Source organism: Vombatus ursinus, unplaced genomic scaffold (genome assembly GCF_900497805.2).
Source record: "Vombatus ursinus unplaced genomic scaffold, bare-nosed wombat genome assembly UNPS02014807.1, whole genome shotgun sequence".
Classification (NCBI taxonomy): domain Eukaryota; kingdom Metazoa; phylum Chordata; class Mammalia; order Diprotodontia; family Vombatidae; genus Vombatus; species Vombatus ursinus.
In genome coordinates, this window is record NW_020954585.1 from 48,455,664 (window position 1) to 48,474,322 (window position 18,659).

The window sequence follows — 18,659 nt, forward strand, 5'->3', positions numbered from 1 at the left end:
AGAGAGAGAGAGAGAGAGAGAGAGAGAGAGAGAGAGAGAGAGAGAGAACTTTTTACATACTTCGGTAGCAGGCACAGTCTGGGAGTAGAAAGTAAAAGGCAACAACACAGTCCCGACCCTCAAGTAGTTTACATTCTAATACAGAAAGAAAACACATAAAGAAGAGTTGGAAAGGTGGGGGGATACCCTTATATGGGCAAGGATGGTAGAGTCCGGAGAGTGAGTTGAGCTAGGAGTGAAGTGAGCATGGCTGGGGCCCCTCATGAAATGGCAGTCTGAACTAGGAACTAACTGATTTAACATATCCAGTTCCATTATCGACCAGCTGGTTATGATTAACCTGCTGGGGGCCTCTGATCCAGAAGATGTTAAGAACTCCAGCTAAGAGCATGGAGATTTTTAGATGGTAGGTGCTGTAAAAACACCAGATTGCTATCTGCAGGGTTCCTGTAAATTCCTTCCTGATTCTTGTATCTTGTGAAATATGGTAATGTAGCATGGAAAAGACCAAAAATACATATCAATCGTCAGAATGCAAAATGGGAACAGGTGGGAGGCTGGGAGTACAGGGTTCGTGTTTTTTCATGCATGGCTTCACTACTGCTTGTTACACCCAAACCCTTCACTATATAGACGTACCACTCCCTGAACATGCCTTCATCCTTCCCATCTCTCTACTTTTGCTTGTGCCAATTCTTCTTCTTGCTCTTCCCCTAACCAAAACCCTACCCACCTTTCAGGGTACAATTCAACTGGTATTTCTTTCATGAAGGCCCCCCTTATCACCGCCAACCTCCCTTATCAATCTTTCACTGCTCAAAAGTTGTGCTTTGTTGATACCAAACAAATGGCAATTACCATACACTGACCCTGATAATAGTTTTTCTGTGTCCCAGTTTTATCTCTTCTTCCAGACTAATTGGGATTAACCTGCTACAGGCCTCTGATCTAGAAGATGATGCTCCATATCCGGGGACTGTGTCCCAAACTTCTATCACACCTCCACAGCACTTAGCAGAATACAGCAGTGTATACATAGTAGGTACTCAATAAATACTTGGATTTTTTTTTTGTTTGAAACTGGGTCTCCCTTAACTATGCCCAAAGGGCTATAAAAATGTGCATACCCTTTGACCCAGCAATAGCACTTCTAGGGCTATATCCCAAAGAGATCATACAAATCGGAAAAGGACCCACATGTACAAAAATATTTATAGCAGCTCTTTTTGCGGTGGCAAAGAATTGGAAATTGAGAGGATACCCATCAATTGGGCAATGGCTGAGCAAGTTGTGGTATATGAATATGAATGTAATGGAAAACTATTGTGCTGTAAGAAATGACGAATAGGTTGACTTCAGAAAAACCTGGAAAGACTTGTATGGTCTGATGCTGAGTGAAGTGAGCAGAGCCAAGAGAATGTTGTACACAATAACAGCCACGTTGTACGATGACTAATATTGATAAACTTAACCCTTCCCAGCAATACAAAGATCTAAGACATCTTCAAAAGCCTCATGATGGAAAATACCATCCATATCCAAAGAAAGAACTAGGGAATTTGAATTGCTATTTTTTTTTCTCTTCTGTTGAGTTTTGTTTCTTCTTTCTGGTGGTCCCTCCTATCGGTTCTAATTTTTACTTACAACATCATTAATGTGAAAATATGTTTAATAGGAATGTATATGTATAGCCTAAAAAAAAAAAAAGAAGCTGGGTCTCCCTTTGTCAACCCGGCTGGAGAGGCCAATACTGATAGGCAGAGAACCAGTTTACCCCTCCTTAAGCATACCAGTGGTCCTCTGTTCCTGGAGGCTCAGTTTTAACCCTCCTGTAGCTCAGATCTGAACTCAAGTGATCCACCAGTCTCAGCCTAGGTGGCACAGGGACTACAGGCATATGCTACCACACCCACCTCTCAATAAACATGAAGAAGGAAGGAAGGAAAGAAGGAAGGAAGGAAGGAAGAAAGGAGGAAAAAGGAGGGAAGGAGGTATGGAGGTTGACTGTTTTTATGAAAAATAACAGTGCTAGTGTACCTTACCTGCCATTGGACCAGGACAGAAGAAGTGGTATGAGGAGTCACTGAAACGCAACTTGGAGGTTCTCCAGGAACTAGAGATCCATAAGAAGGAGGGAAGCAAACAAGAAGAATGACTAAATTAGTAGTTCATCTTCCTTTTACTAAATACTTCCCAGGCCCAGCTTCATCGAACTCATTCCTGCAGGGGCTAGCCAATAGCACGTAGATGTGGTCTGGGCCTGCTCCCAGTAAAATGTTCAGTAACTGAACATTGCCTTGGGTAGTCGTCTCCTTTCCAAGACACTTTTCTTCTATGCCCTGCTCCCCACCAAGGATAATTCTGGGCTTCTTCTGCTCTCCATCAAAGACTCCTCTAAGGAAAATATCTGAGACTGAGAATAAGACTGAGTATTTATCAGGCCTAAGTATAAGGGAATATGATCTTTTCTCCCCCCCCACCAAAAAAAAACCACAACAGAATTTATGCATCCAGATGAGGGATATGGCTTTCAAAGATGTTCCTTTGGGAGGCAATACTTATTTTAATGTTGCTCTTATTGCTCAGAACACATTGAGGAGTGATGTTTGGGAATGACCTTAAGAACCTACAACATATTCTGTGCTGTGCTGGGAATCAGAGGACCTAGGTTCTGGGCTACCAGTGTTACTTTGGGTAAATCACTTAACCTCTCTAGGTTTCAGTCTCCTTATTTGTAAAACAAGAAGGTTCAATTTAACCCTTAATTCCTTTCCAGATGTAAATTTGGCATCTTTGGAGCTTATGAAAGGTATCAGCAGTGACAATTCCTTTGTCCTGTGAGGCTGGATTGGATTTTTAGAGACAGCTAAAAACTGTTCAAAGCAAGGTCTGGGAGATAAGGCAGATAGATGATCAAGAAAAAGAAGTCGGTTTTTGCCATAAAGCAATTCAATTGATTTTCTTGCGTGGTTCACAAACTGTCTCTGAGAGAAATTCCGAAGAGTCTAAGTAGGGTATACTGAGATACTTCCTTTGGAACTGGGTATGCTCTTTGGCCCCTTTCTCTGGGCACTTGTGCTTTGACCCTGCTAAAAGGCAAGTATAACCAAGTAAATCCTGATTAATCCCTTGGTGGGGGGTGGGGGGGAGGGGGAGGGGCATGATTGGCTACAGAATTAGAAGGCACTGCTCCCCCCACCCCTTCATTAGTAACCTGTAGAAAGGCTCTGCCTCTCTTTTTTGAAATCATTCATCACTTTGGGTCTCTGTTAGCTTTGCCTTGGACTTCCAGGAAGGGGATGAGAGGGACTTGTCTCCATTCCCTACCTTACCCCTAAGAGAGGAGAGAGGAGAGAGAGAGTTGGATGGAACCTTTCTATGGTTCTTATAGTCTACCAAAGGAGAAAAGATCTTCCTGACTCTGGCCAGCCACCTTTAATGTGAATCTGCTAGAAGGATCAAACAACCAAGGAGTAATTTAGTTGAACACATTCTTTATCAGGCCAGAGCATATGTCCACAGATAATGGGGTGGGAGTATATTCCTGGATCCATAGGAAGTGCCTCAGATCAACCCAGCTACAAGAGGAATTACTCTTATGGACAACAATCCTATGTAAGTATGTGTAAGTACCTAAGTACATATAAGTTCTGAAAAGTAGATTTAAAAGAAAAAATCTCCTTTCTCATTATAGTCTCACCTGGTATATATTAATGTGAACATAAGTCCACTACATGTTCTTTCTCCCAGGCATATTTACAGTTTAGGCCTCATTTCTAACAGTGGGACAAAAGCGCTTTCTGTCCAGCTCTTAACGGGATTTCAAGTATCTGAGAGCTGGAGGAAGTGTTATCTCCTGTCTTTGATAAGGCAGCCTCCCTTTGAAATCAAACATTATGGGGAAGAGACCACATGCTGAATTCAAACCTGCCTCAGACACTTATTAGCTGTGTAATCAGGGCAAGTCACTAAAACTTTTTGAATCTCAGTTTCCTCATCTATAAAATGGGGATAATAATAGCCCCTGCTTCACAGGGTTATTGTGAGGATCAACTGAAATTCTATCCACCTATTTATTGGTCTTTTTGATTGATCTTTTTGCTTTGCCAAACCTAAAGTGCTAGGATGATGAGGCAGTTGGTAGAGTGGATAGAGAGTTGATCTTGGAACCAGGAGGAGCTGGTTTCAAGTTCCACTTCTGATAGGTACAGGTTATGTGGTCTGGGGCAAGTCACTTAAACTCAGCCCTCTAGACGACATTCAAAGATTAAAATTTGCTAACCTGCATTAGTAGAGTCTCCTCACTTGAAAGTTCTCTCTATCAATGGAATTCCAGTCCTCTATCCCTGGGATTATGACAATGCCTTATTAGGGAAGCCCTGTCAGTGCCTCAAGGAAGAGCCACACTAAGGATATGGTAGCCAAGAGTGGAAGCTGCAGGATTAGCTTGGAAAGGATAAAGAATCTAGAATATTTTCCTAGCTTTACGAATGAGATAGGGAAAGAAAAAGAAAGGAAACTATTCCATTTCCCTTTGCTTCTGGTGTCCCAAACATAGGTACAGAACCAAGCAGGCCACAGGTATCAGCAATGTCCCTGTGATCACACAGATTTGTCCCCCAGCCCCTTTCTCCCTTTCCCCAAAGCATACAACTTATTTGGCAGAAGGGAATGGGTAGGTGGAGGCTCCATCAGAGAGTAGCTCTTTCCTTGGTTGAAGAGGAAGAGGACATGACACTAATTCCCTCTTTCATAACTGAGAGGCAACATGGTGTAGTGACTAGATCATTGGATTTAGAAGTAAGGAAGATCTGAGTTCAAATCATGCCATATTTCTGTGACCATGAACATCTCACTTAACTTCTATCAGACTCAGTTTTCTCACCTGAAAAATGAGGAGGGCTTGACATAATGATTTTTAAGGTCCTTTCCCAGTTTTCCATCTATGATTCTGTGACCAGGAGGCAGAGTTGTAGGCTAGAAGGGCTGTCTGTGCTTAAGCAGCAATGCTGATACTCTTTTTGACCCAACACATCCCTCTTCCCCATCACGGCTGTCTCAACTACAAAGCTTTTCTACCTTCTGAGGAGCCCCCAATATTAGTTGGTGTAGGTGAAATCATTGGGGTTAAAAAAAATTGCCATATGTAATAACCACTGTTATTAGAGGGCTACCTCCTTTCCCTCCTGTCCACTGTTCAATTTCCAGTGTTTCCTACTGAGCATAAAAACAGCTCACTCTGACCCAAGAACAGGGAAGCCAAATCTTATCAGAGGCACACAGCCCTCTGCCGTGTAATGCTCCACTGGGAGCCCTGGGTTTGTTCAGCAAAATAATCTCTGCACATTGCTAAGGAGTTGAGAAGTTTTTACAGTGTCCAACCCTTTACTGTTCTGTAAGGAGGTCAATGGAGCTCTGGAGTTTGAGAAGCTAAAACTTCTGCTTTGGAAAACACCAAATTTTAGATTTGGGATCATGAGGTGAACTGGCTAGAGAGGAGTTTGTTTTTCAGACGGCAACCCTGGCACTTTAATTGAAATGATAGCAATTGGGGATTGGGGGGGGGCGTCAGAACAAAAAAGGCTCTGAATTATTATTAAGTGCTGCTGGATAGAAGAACTGCTCTGGCTTTCATCTCTAGGAATTTAGCTGCCTTCTGATGCATGATACCAATCCTTCTTCTTTGGGCCTAACAGGCCTGCTATCACCACACTGGACATATTTGATGGAGTTGTTTCCCAGTCTCACTTTATGCCCGGCAGGATCATGTCATACAAAATTACAATGAATCTTCAGGCCTAACTCTTCTGATGTGGAGAAAGGGGGAAAAAAACCCACCTAAAGCTTTTAGAGAGTCTCATTTTTGTCTTTGAAGCATTTCAATCATATATTTGTGCTAGAGCTGAAAGTGGATTGTGAATGAAAACAACTGAAGAAATTTCTTCAAACACAGCCCACCCGGCTACATTTATCTTTAATGATTCTCAGTAAATTATTCAACTTCTGGAATGACAATGGATCGTAGAGATTTTGGAAGCCAATCAAAGAAACTTTAATTCCATTTGGAGGCCCTGGAAGGGTTGATTTATGACCACAGGGCACATGAGGATACTCCAAGCTGCCTGTCATTAATTGAATTCAGTTCTTTACCATCTTGTTTCCTATGAAAAGAGCTATGGGAGACATTTTCCCTGCTCAGGTACAAAGTAGAATAAAATCTTCAGGAGTAAGTGTTTCAGAGTTCCCAAAAAAGCATCTGGAATGAATGGTAACAATCCCCCAGTTAGGTTTCCAGACAGTGCACTGACCCCAGCTTTCTTACCATCTTGTAGTGTAGTTACTGCCTCTGTCTCAGCACTGAAGTCACTGTCGCCAATGTCATTGGTTGCTTTCAGGCGGAGCTTGTAGGAGGTGAAGGGATTCAATCTGTATAAAGTTAGCAGAGTCAGAGTGAATTCTTGAAGCATCTTCAGGCCATTTTTGTTTTGTTTTGTTTTGTTTTTATTAGGAATCCTCCCAAAACAAATCCTATGCAGATATAACTGAAAAAGGCATTTATATCTCAGTCCAATCTGACATTTTATATACCTAGTGGCTTAAAAGATAAAAGGATTAGCCTGAGGGGAGAAAGAGAACTAGTAGTTGTCCTTCCTTAGCCTAAAAGTTGCCTCCTTAAATTCTTCATCTGGTGATGGTGATAGAGGAATTATACTTTTAAAATTCTTAATGTGCTCTTAATGTTTAGTTATTGAAATAGTTTTAAATGGGATTTTATGTTTCACAAGTGCCATAAGAGGGGAAAACTGCATTTAAAGAAAAAAAATAGCCTTGAATTTATTAGACTAAGTCAAATTTTGACTTAGACCACAATAGTTATAGAGGGAATTCTTGTTCAGACATGGATTGGATGAAGCGGTGTCTGGGGTCCCTTTGCACTTTGATCAGGTTCTGTGTCTCTATAAAGAAGACTGAAGCCATCCAAAGTGAAGTCTCTTTAACCTCCCTACTCTCCAATTCTATATCTCTCTATTTTTTTCTTCCCTTTCCCCCTTCATTCCTGTCTCAAAACTAAAGGCACACTTTCTCCTTAGCTAAGGACAACCCTCACATCCTTGCTCTTGGTCCTGTTTCCTCCAGCCTCTTCTAGGACATCGCATTATGGTGGAAAGGACACTGGCTCTGGAATCAGAGGACGGAGGTTCAAATCCTGACTCTGTCCCTCTCGGGCAAGTTACTTAATTTCTCTGGTCCTCCATTTCTTCCTCTGTAAAATAAGGAGGATGAACTAGAATCCTCTAAATCCTTTTTAGCTTTAAATGTATGATGTTATGACCTCTCCTTGAAACTTACTCCCCCCCTCCCCCCCCCCGCTTTCAAGACACTGTAATATCCTTGTTCTCCCCGTGTTTTCCCAATGCTCTTTTGTCTCCTTTTTTGACCGTTTGGGGTTAAGTGACTTGCCTAGGGTCACACAGCCAGTAAGTGTCTAAGGCTGGATTTGAACTCAGGTCTTCCTGACTCTAGGGCTGGTGCTCTGTCCACTGCACCACCTAGCTACCCCTTCTTTGTCTCTTTCAATGGCTCCTTGTCTCCCTCTCATCCATTACAAACAGGTGTTGCCCAAGATGCTCTCCAAATCCTCCTTTTCTCCCTTTTCTACACATCCTTAGTCATCATAGTCCATAGTTTCAATGGTCACCTTCATGTACATGACTCAAATCTTTCTTCAACTCCATTTTCTCTCCTAAGTATCAATAATATATCCTATAAACAGTTCAAATGCAACATTTCAACCCTTCAAACCAAACATAATTTTCCTCACCAAACTATCACATGTTCCTGGCTCTTTTATTTCTAATCATGGCATCATAATTTTACCAGGTATCTAGGTTAAAAACTTTGGAGTTATCTTTGACTCCTACCTTATCTATCCCTTTATATCATCTAATCTTTTGCCAAGTTTTGTTGAGTTTGCAGTGGGAATTAGCAACATCTCTCAAACACATCCCATCCTTCCATCTCACAGTAATCACCCCAGCTCAAGCCCTTAGACTTTTCATCTAGATTACTGACCTCTCTCCCCCTCCAAGCCATCCTAGGCATAATTAGTTTTATCAAAATCCTTCAATGTCTCCCTTGTGCTTGTAGAATAAAGACCAAACTCCTAAGCATGAGCTTCAAGGCTCCAACCTAACTTTCCACTCATTTTCCACCAGTACCTTACATGGACTGTACTTTCCAACCAAAGAAAACTAGACTAGTCTCCAAATATTCCATGTTTTTTGCCTTTGCACTGTCCCATATGTAAAAATATCTTCTTCTTGTATTAGTACCTGCTGATGTCTAATTCTTCAAGATTCCTCTCTCATGGCACTTTCTCCATAAAACAAACAGACTATACAAAGACATGGAGGTGGGAGAATACCATATGTGAAGGACAGCAAACATACTAGTTTGGCTGGATCATGTGGAAAATGTGATTGGGGATATTGCTTCTGCATATCCCTGATCAGGGGGTGGATGCCTATGTGACAACATTGGAGTCAGTTAAAACCAGGAGGGAATGTAAGAAATAGCTAGTTTTTGTTTTGTTTTGTTTTGCTTTCCCCCACAAAAGTCACATGGAACCTAAGGAATGCAATCTAGGGGCTAAGTGGAAGTTAAGCAAAGGAAGCCATAAAGTAGAGCTGGTGGGTGAATAGACTAACCAGTAAAAACCAGTTCTGAGGTTAGGTATAGATTAACATATCCTCATCCCAAGCAAAAGGGGTGTGGGCATATCCAAATAAGAGCAAAAGTAAATAAGGGCAGGAGTCTCAGAATTGCGGGGAATGGGGGATACAATTGGGGGCAGAGACTCTTGTGGGGAAGTTAGCTTTAGATAAGCTTCAGATAGGCTGTAACCTCTATAGTACCCAGCCAATGGGGAAACAGGGGAGGGAAGTTCGAATCAGGAGTAGGGAATAAAAAGGTGTGTTTCTGTCCTCACATGTGGGACGCCCAGTCTTCCCAGGCCTTTAATAAAACTTCTTCCTGGTTCAACAATGGCTTGGTGGAATTCGTGGTAAAGCTAACAGTCATAGAATGGATGAAGTGGGGTAATGAGTCATAAGTCTGTAAAATAAGGGGCCTAGACTAGATGCCATCTTAAGATATGACCCTACTATCCCAAGAAGTTTCCAAGAGATAGAATACAATAAGGATAAGAGTTAAAAGGTGATAGAGGCATACATGAAGACAGAGTTCTCTGGGAAATTGTGAAGAGAGAGGAATCATTGCACAGCCCCAGGAAAGAAGAGGTACCCACCCAAGCTGTAGTATGAACAAAGGAAAAAATATTTGGACAGGCAGCAATGAGGAGAGATTGTAGTATGGGGATGGAGGACAGCCTATGTGACTTTATGGAGGCTGAAAATATCAGGCAGAGGGGGATCAAGGAACAGTAGCCGTCCAGCTTGGTTAGCCTCTGTGTGAAGCAGGGAACACATTGAGAAGAACTGAAAGGCAGGCTGGAGCCAGAGAGGAGGGTTTCCTCCCATTTTAGGCTGTGTCTAGCTCTGTAGTCAATAATGAACCACTGACAGTTTATAAGGAGGGAGGCAGGAAGGTCAGACCACGTATTAGGAAGGTTATTTGGGCAGCAATTAAATGTGATCTTTCCTCTGAATCCTCCAGTACTTTCTACCTGTGTTCCATTTATCACATCTTACTTTGTGCTATATAGCAGAAGTTCTTAACCTTTTTTTTAATGCCTGTAGGTATGTCATGGATCCCTCCTCAGAATAATGTGTTTAAACGCAAAAAAAAAAAAAAAATCATAGAATTACAAAGGAAAACAATTATATTGAAATTTAGTTATCAGATTTTTTTTTTCAAGTTCATAGATCCCATGTTAAGAACTCCTATTAAGCTGTATTTATCTGTAAACTTGTCTCTGGGTAGGGCCCAGTCTCCAGGCTTTGTATTCTCCACAGAGCCTAAGCACAATCAATGCCTTGCATATAATAAGCACTTAACAAATATTTGTTGAACTGAGTTAAAATCAAGTGAACAGTCAGAATTACAGTCTGACTGAAAGCAGCCTCGAGTTGGAGATGAGATAAGATTTGTGAACTCTGGGGCCTTCGTTAGAGTGCTAGTTCCTTGCTTTGAAATAAGGCAAGACAGAAGAGATTCCCTATTGTGCTTTGGTACAGTCTAGAGCTTGAGGACAAGGAACTTGCGGCTGGACAGTAGGGAGGCTCCCTTTGATCTCCTGTGAGGTACCAAGGGGCTGGTCTCAGGGTAAGGAGAGAGCAATCATCAACATAATAATGACAAGAAAACATCACCTGACCCAGCTAGGAGCTTTTCACTTTTCTCTGAGAAATTTAAGAGTGTTTCAGAAGATCAACTAATTAAACCAGCCTTAGACCTCATTCAGCTCCTAGAGGAAGGACCTCCTAACTCTTTGTAATCCAGCCTCCTCTGCCCACGCCCCTTCCCCCACCCCCCCTACTGAAAATGCTTTCTAGGTTAGTAAAGATCTCCTCCAGGCCAAAATGCCTGGGTTATTGCTACAAATGACTCTCCCTCCTCAGCTTTTTCTTCCTGTTTTTGCTGCCTCTTCCCTTCTCCTCCGGTCCCCTCCCCTCTCTCCTTTTGTCTTCTTTCTTCTCTTCTGCTCCAGTATTTTCTGAAGTATCAATTATGTATAACAAGTATTAGGAGCTGCAGGTTGGAGCACAACCAGAAAACAACAACTACCACATAGTCCCATTCGAACAGCTTACCAATTTGGGGGGGGAGGGGGGAAGAGGGGAAGAATGAAAATGTACACCAATATCTATGATGGAATATTATCAACTGCACAGGCAAAAAGGCAAGTACTAGCCTAGGAGGGATGCATGTCCCTAGCTGGGGGGTACAGGGCAGGCTTACAGAATAGGTGGCATGAGCTGTCCTGAAGGATTTCAATATGCAGAGGGAGAGTCAGTTTCAAATGGTACAAATGCAGGGGGAAAGGATAGAACAAAATTTAGAAATCACAAGTACTTTGGATTGGCTAAAACAAAGAGCATACTACTGAAGGAAAAATACTAATAATATATACTGCATTTTACGCTTAAATCTGCCAGAAACAATTTTATATAAGTTTTCTATTATTATACGATAATATATCTAAGCTATTTCTAACTGAGAGAGAGATGTCTAAATCGGCATAGTTCCCCTTGCCTTTCAACATGACTCTACCCCAAGATTTCAGGTAACATATATAGTACAGAAATCTTGAATAAGGAAAAGATCATAATACATTAAAATACAATTTGGGGTTAATATTCCAGAATAGTCACCAGTTAGTTCTTTCCTGGACCACTTCCCCTTAAGAATTCCTTCTCGAGATCAGTATCTTAACCTTGAATTTCAAGAGGACCCACACATTCCTTTCTAGAGTCCAAGAATCAATCAATTCAGGGGGTGTGGAGGCAATCCAGGTTTGATTATTACCCTTACTCCATTTCCAAGGGAGTCCCTAGCCATTGTTCTCCCCAGTTCCTAAGGGGAAGGTCTGGAAAGAAAGGGTTTTCTTGGGCTGGAGAAATAGTACTTCTTAATATTTGTAGAGAAATTAAAAGGAGTTTTTATTTTTAAAATATACTTCCACAACATATAGAAAAATAATGTACATTTGAGCAGGAAAGGTAGGTAGGAGCTAGCTTGTGAGGGGCCTTGAATGCTAGGCTAATAAATGTGTATTTTATTTAGTAACCAATACAAATCCATATAAGGTTTTGAGTAGAGGAGGTGACCAGATCAGACCTATTACATTAGGAAAATTAATTTAACAGGATGAAATGTCAAGGAGAGACTGGAGTCAGGGAGATTAGTTGGGAGGCTATTACAATTGTTCAGGCTAGACGTAATAAAAACGGTGGCAGTGTGAATGGAGGGAGAGAAGCAGCAGGTAGAAGAGACCTCAGAGGTCACCAAGTCCAAACTGTACCTAATAGAAATCCCCTTTAGAGCAAATGATTGTCTAGACCAGGGGTGCCTGCAGCCTCTTGGTCACATGTGGCCCTCTAGGTCCTCAAGTGTGGCCCTTTGACTGAATCCAAACTGTAATTTTGTAGAACAAATACTTCTATTAAGGGGATTTAAGGGGATTTGTTCTGTGCTGCTGTTGCTATTCCTTCTCCTTCTTCTGTCTATACCACATGTAACACAATGCTAGTGACTGAATTTTCCTATGTTTAAAATAAATTTGACTATGGGTAAATAAACATAGAAAACATGCTTTCTTTCTTCAGGCTAGTTACAATCATTTACATTAAATTCATTAAAATATGATTTTTATTCAACTATATATTCAACTGTACATACGTACAAATATATGAATATATTTGTCTATGTATATATGTCACCTATAGGATAATTAGCACTAAGTTATGAGGAAGATTTGTTTTTTAAACAAGTGTTGTTTGTGTAAACCACAGTCTCTGCCTTATAGGAGCTTGCAATTTTGTCAGAAAGACGTGACTTGCCCAAATAAAACATAATTGATCAACAGTACAGGGTGCCTTATTAAACACTCAATAAATGCTTTTTCAATAGAATTAGATGCAAAGAAATACACTATGACTTGCCTAAATGAATGACACATATAAATAATTAAAGATGATATCAATCATTTCTTAAAAACCTTCACCATTTTCCCACTTGTCTACCATACAAACATTAAACATCTTGACTTGGCATTTAAGGCTTTTATTATACAGCCCCAGTCTTCCCTTCATTCACTATAACCTTGGTTTCCTTTAAGACTCAGCCCTAGTTCCACCTTCTGTATTCAGCTTTTCCTGGTCTCTCCAGCTGCCTACAGTACCTGTCCCCTTCTTCCCCTTCCCCCAGGTTACCCTGAATCTTTTTGGTATATACATATGAGCATACATATTTTACATATACTCATATGTTTTGTCTCCTATTGAAACATATGCTCCTGGAGGGGAGGGACCATTTTGCTTTTGTCTTTGAACCTCTAATACCTGGAATAATGGGAGGGGGGAGATGAAGGGAACAAGCATTTATTAAGCATTTATGTGCCAGGCATTGTGCTAAGCACTTAATGAATGTTATCTCATTTGATCCTCAATACCACCCTGGGAGGGAGGTGCTATTTTATTATCCCCATGTTATTGGTTAGGAAACTGAGGCAAACAGATATTAAGTGACTTGTCCATGTTCACACAGTTAATAAGGGTCTGAGTCCACATTTGAACTCAGGTTTTCCTGACTCTAGGCCCCAGGCTCTATCTAATGTGGCACCTAGCTACCTCCTAGCAGGCAGGTAATACATACTTGTTGATTGACTGATTGATCTTCCATTTCATCCAAACCAGTTCACTCACTGTTCTTCGAAGAGGCTACACGCTTTTCTACTTGTACTATGAGTTCATGTAATTTCTTCTTCACTTCCCTGCCTGAATTCTACTGAGATTTAGGGTACTTTCCCTGATTTCCCCAGCTTTCCATTCTCCCTTACCTGAGCTCCTTTAGCATTTACTGTCCATAACACTCATTTAGCTCTAAACATTTCCTACTAGTTACCATGGGCAGACAGGTGGCACATTGGGTGCTGGGCCTGGCGTCAGGAAGATGCTTCTTCCTGAGTTCGAATCTGGCCTCTTAGTAGCTTAGTAGCTACTAAGCAGACACTTAGTAGCTGTGCAACACTGGACAAATCATTTAACCCTGTTTCCTCATCTGTAAAATGAGCAAGAGAAGGAAACGTCAAACCACTCCAGTATCTTTGCCAAGAAAACTCCAAGTAGAGTCATGAAGAGTTGGACACAACTGAACAACACTACCACCAATAATTGTCAATTAGCTTCTCATGTGTTTCTGTCTTGTGTCTCAAGGTAGATCAGGGTATTTGTGGCTAGATTTCAAAGATTACCTGAATGTTTATATTTTATTATATTTTATAATATTTATTAATTTACAATAAATGATAATTTATATTATATAATATTTATGTTTATTTATAATTATAATATTTTGGTGTTATATTTCAATATAATTAAATTCTTTGTAATCTATGTATTTTATTTTATGCATTAAAAAAATTCAGATTCATTGGTTCCATCAGACTACCAAAGGGGTCCCTGACACAAAAAAGCAATGACCCCCTAAACTAGATTGTAAGTGCTTTGAAGGCAGGGATAGTAAGTATTTAGTGATTTAATATGTCCTTATAAAAACATTAAGTATTACAATAATAAATTAACTGTACAATTATTTATAATAATTAATAACAAAACTTAGATGATATAACATATTCCCATTAATAACAATAATAATAATATCTAAGGGAATGAACGTTTCATTTTAAATGATACACATTTCAAAAGCTAAATCTGCACTATATACCTTTCAATGGTTAAACCTGTGATATTTTTGGCCACATACTTCATGCAACTCAGGTTGCCTATACAAATAAAACTAAGAGGCAGGGATTATTAAACATTAAGGGAGATTACACTATAGCTGGTTCAAAATATTGCTTTTCCCTGGTTCTGACAGTTAAATGTTTTTTATTGACAGGTAGAGTAAGCATTTGTCCTAGTTCTACCCCATTAGGAAATTGACAACAGTCTCTCTTCCACCAAATTAAACTGTCTGTCTTGAAACATGGACCTTTCGGGTTTTCAACATGAAGTCCAAAGCACACAATTAGTCTGTTTGATTTCAGAGGGCTTGACTACAGGCACCACATTTGGGACTTTTTTCAGACAGTTATACAAAAGGGTTAGATTATTTATATCCCTGAGTACACAGCTAATTGAATTAGGTTCGCAATGTCTCCAGTCCAAAACAATCATATAATTTAAATTTGGGTAATGAGGTAGTTGTTCATTTAAAAAAAAAAAAAGTTGTGACACTTCTGAGCTCCATGTTATGAGAATCCTAAAGGCCCTTCAGGAGATAATATCCATGTCACTAGGCAGGGAATATCAGGCAAATTCTTTGCTGTAAATGTTGAGTGATTTCAGCTGAAATTACTGTAGCTCCCAACATGACCTCACTCAAAGAGAGTAAGAAGTCCTGGGCTCTCTCTAGTCTGGGTAGTTCAAATATGAGCAGAAATGTGTGAAGAAAAAGTTCAGCTGTTTTGGTTTGATTCTTTTTTTTTTCCTTCCACAAATTCCTTGAGGGACTTTAGGCAAATCATAGAATAATGCTTAGAAGAGGCTTTAGGGATCATCTGCTCAGACCACTTTTTATGGAAGAGGCAAGCAAGGCTCAGAGAGATGGAGAGACTTGTTCCAGGTTACACAGCAATTTAGAATCTGAACCAGAACCTTTCCATATAGCCCAGCTCTTTCAAATTCAAATACAATGTTCTTTTTTGCTACATCACACTCTAGCACAAGAGCAGAAAATGGATGATTTCAATGAATTGCCTACAGGCTCAGAGAATCCCAAAATTTTCACCTAGAAAGGACATTAGAGGCAATTCTATCTGGCAAGGGAGCAGAGCATTTTTAGTTTCCTGATCTTTTGAAATGTGGACCATGATTTCTATCCTGTCTCACTGAATTGTTATCAGATTCAAAGGAGAACATGTGGGGACTTGCTTTGGAAATTACAAATCACCATATAAATATTCTGCATCATGGTTTGCTGTGGAATAAAAGGTTTGTGGTCTGGTGGTCAACTTTCTGGTGATGACCTACTCTAAACAGAGTTAGGCTCAGAGAGCTGTCTGGCACTGGGACCCTACCTCAAAGCCTTGCCAACTTGGTAGCTTGTACTGCAGTGGCATAACCTTCGAGAATACAGGGTCACTTTTACACCATAATGAGATATCAGAGGAGGACTTCTTCTTCTTCTTCCTCTTCCTCTTTCCTTTCCCCTTCTCCTCCTTCTCCTCCTTTTTCTTCTTCTTCTTCTTCTTTTCTTCTTCTCCTCCTTCTTCTTCTCCTTTTCCTCCTTCTTTTCTTCCATTTTTCCACAAAGTATAGAAGGGTGGTGAGTAAAAAGAGCATGAGACCCTCATTTGAGAAGGGTCAGAGGGCAGCAGAATTGAGTAAGGTTAAGGAACCAGGCTAAGAGTCTGAGAAAACCTGGGTGCAAGTCTCATCTCTAATACATACTATTTACATAACCCTAGGCAAGTGATTTAACCTTTCAGTGTCCCACGTAAATCCCTAAAACAACAATTTGCAAGCCTTTTATGTCATTAGAGGGAGTTCTCTATGCTAATGAAATCACAGGTCGAGCTTCCCGCCCCCCAAAAAAAGGAAGAAGAAAAGAAAGACACACAGAGAGAAAGGTTACAACATATGCAGGGGATTCTCCCCACAGGGTGCTCAGGGTCCAGAGAGAAGAAGTTCAGTTGTGAAATCATCTAACACATTTCCCTATAGTTCCTAATTTGGATATGAATTGTTTTCATGGGTCATATCAAAGACTGAGACTGAAAAATAAATGTTTTCCTAATTATTTGACATCTTATATTTTCTAAGGGCTAAGTCAACAAGACCAACAACAAAAATGCCAGAAAATACATGGCAGACAGGAAGTGCTATACAAAAGCCAATTGTCAATCATTTTCATAAGCCTTTTTACACCAATGTCATACTCCCTCTGACTCCCATCACCTACTACAGTAGCACTAAACTTAGGGGTAGGATCGTAGGATCATAGCTTCCTAGTTGAAAGGGACCTCAGAGGCCACATAATCCAAAACCCTTATTTCAAAGAAGGATAAATTGAGGCCCAAGGAGGTGAGGTGATTTGTCCAAGGTTACATAGAGTGTCAGAGGCAGGATTTGAATACAGGTCCTCTAACTCCAGAGTCAGTCATTTTTGCACTCTACCCAGGTGCCATCCCAGGATTCATGTTAATCAAATAAATCACTTAACCTAAATCAGATCCATTTGAAATTCTTAAGAGTTGCCTTTGGAAGGTAGTCACCAACATGATCAAATAGATCTGACTCCTTTGATGCTTTGTGTTACCTTTCAATAACATAGGCTGTGGCCTCGTGGCTGATGGATGAGGAGTAGGTTTCCCACTCTCCTCCTGGTAGTTCTCGGATCTGCACTGTGAAATACCGTATTGGTGATGACCCATCACTGCCGGGGACCCACTGGAGTTGTAGGCTCCGAGATGTTACTTCTGACTGGGGAATCAGAAGATGTCTGGGTGGTGCTGGGCGATCTGAAATGAAAGGAAAGAATGACAGACAATCCAGAAATCCTTGATCTTGGAACCTTCCCACCTGAAACTGACCTGTTTCACAGACAACTGTGTACCGGACAAAATACTCTGTATTGTCCAATATAAGTTTATATGTAGGCTATACATAGATGTAAACGAGAGCTACTAACGATGCTTGTTTCTTTCATATGAAACACAGATGCCCCCATGTAGCCATCCTTATAACGGACTCTAGAAAGACTACAGCCTTGATGCTGAAATACTTTGATTGGAAAATACCTGCTTCCTCCTAGAACACTCCATTCTCAACAGAGACAAGCCAGTTACTGGTGGAAAACAGAAGAGAATCAATAAAAGATTTACCCAACAGCACCTAGGACATCAAATACAAGTGACTTTGAGTGACAACTGAGACTGTAGAAAGCCTGTCTGTACTTCTAATCACCTTCCGGTTATTTTTTTTTACTCTTTTCTATTTTTCCTTTTTCTTCCTCCCTTCCCCCTCTCTTTTTCTTTCCTTTCTTTTCTCTTTCTTTCCTCCCTCCCTCTCTTCTTCCTTTCCCTCCTTCCTACATTTCTTCCTTCCTCTCTTCCTTCCTTCCTTCCTTCCTCCCTAGAGGTCTAACTATAGTATATTTATATCACAGAATTATCTTTGATTCAAATTCCTTGACCTGAACCTAAAGAGTTAAGACAGTTGGTTCCAACAATTGTGTGGAATTCTTCAGGGTAATGGTGTGTTACGCCATCTCTCTGGAGATGGAGAATGGGCATGCAGGTGCTGTAGATGCCAGGACATGGTATCTGAATATAGATCTGTTCTCCTGTCACCATGTCTCCTCACCCCATCGATTTCAATAGAGAAACTCAATAGAGTGAGGAATAATTGTTTAATTGTTTATCATGAAGATTATTGATTCTGATTAAAATGGGTGGCATGTAATAAAGCAGCAATTGATTGTCGACACCACAGTGACTTGTCTGTGAGAAGCTACTCGATTCAACTTAATCAGCACTTGTTTCCATAAGTACACACCTCACACAACCTGATTTCTCTGAAGCTCTGTCTGTATTAATAGCATTTTATTCTCTGCTTTCCCCCTTTCTCAAAATGCCTACTAGGTGGCTTGGTACTTCTCTCAGATTTTCTCTGGCTGAACCATGAGGACTGAAAGAACTATATGCAGGAGCCAGAAAAAGTTTCCTTAACATCACTAGGGGTTATAGTAGGGGCTATAACTGCGTAAGCCACCACTCTGTTCTATCAGCATCACGCAGGTGTTTGTGGATTAGGGCACATCAAGAAGGGTCTTAATGTTAATACCTAACACTCAGATATGATTCATTTTATTGCACTTAAATTTGACTTTAACCCTTTGGCAAAACTCCAATCCCAAGCTCTTGATATGGGTTTAATTTTTTTTTCCCTAACAGATTACAATAAAAAAAATGCTGA

The 18,659-nt window shown here is 40.5% G+C and overlaps 1 protein-coding gene across 3 annotated transcripts in view; it reads right to left on the bottom strand.

Moving 5' to 3' along the window:
- Positions 1 to 18,659, bottom strand: part of SDK1 (sidekick cell adhesion molecule 1) — a 1,114,226-nt gene that overhangs the window by 130,637 nt on the left and 964,930 nt on the right. For all 3 annotated transcript variants that reach the window (XM_027874762.1, XM_027874760.1, XM_027874761.1), the window contains exons 31-33: positions 17,002 to 17,203; positions 6,323 to 6,426; positions 2,043 to 2,113 (exon numbers count right to left, since the gene is read on the bottom strand). In XM_027874762.1, the coding sequence (XP_027730563.1) occupies positions 2,043 to 2,113; positions 6,323 to 6,426; positions 17,002 to 17,203 (377 nt within the window). The remainder of the gene's footprint in view (positions 1 to 2,042; positions 2,114 to 6,322; positions 6,427 to 17,001; positions 17,204 to 18,659) is intronic.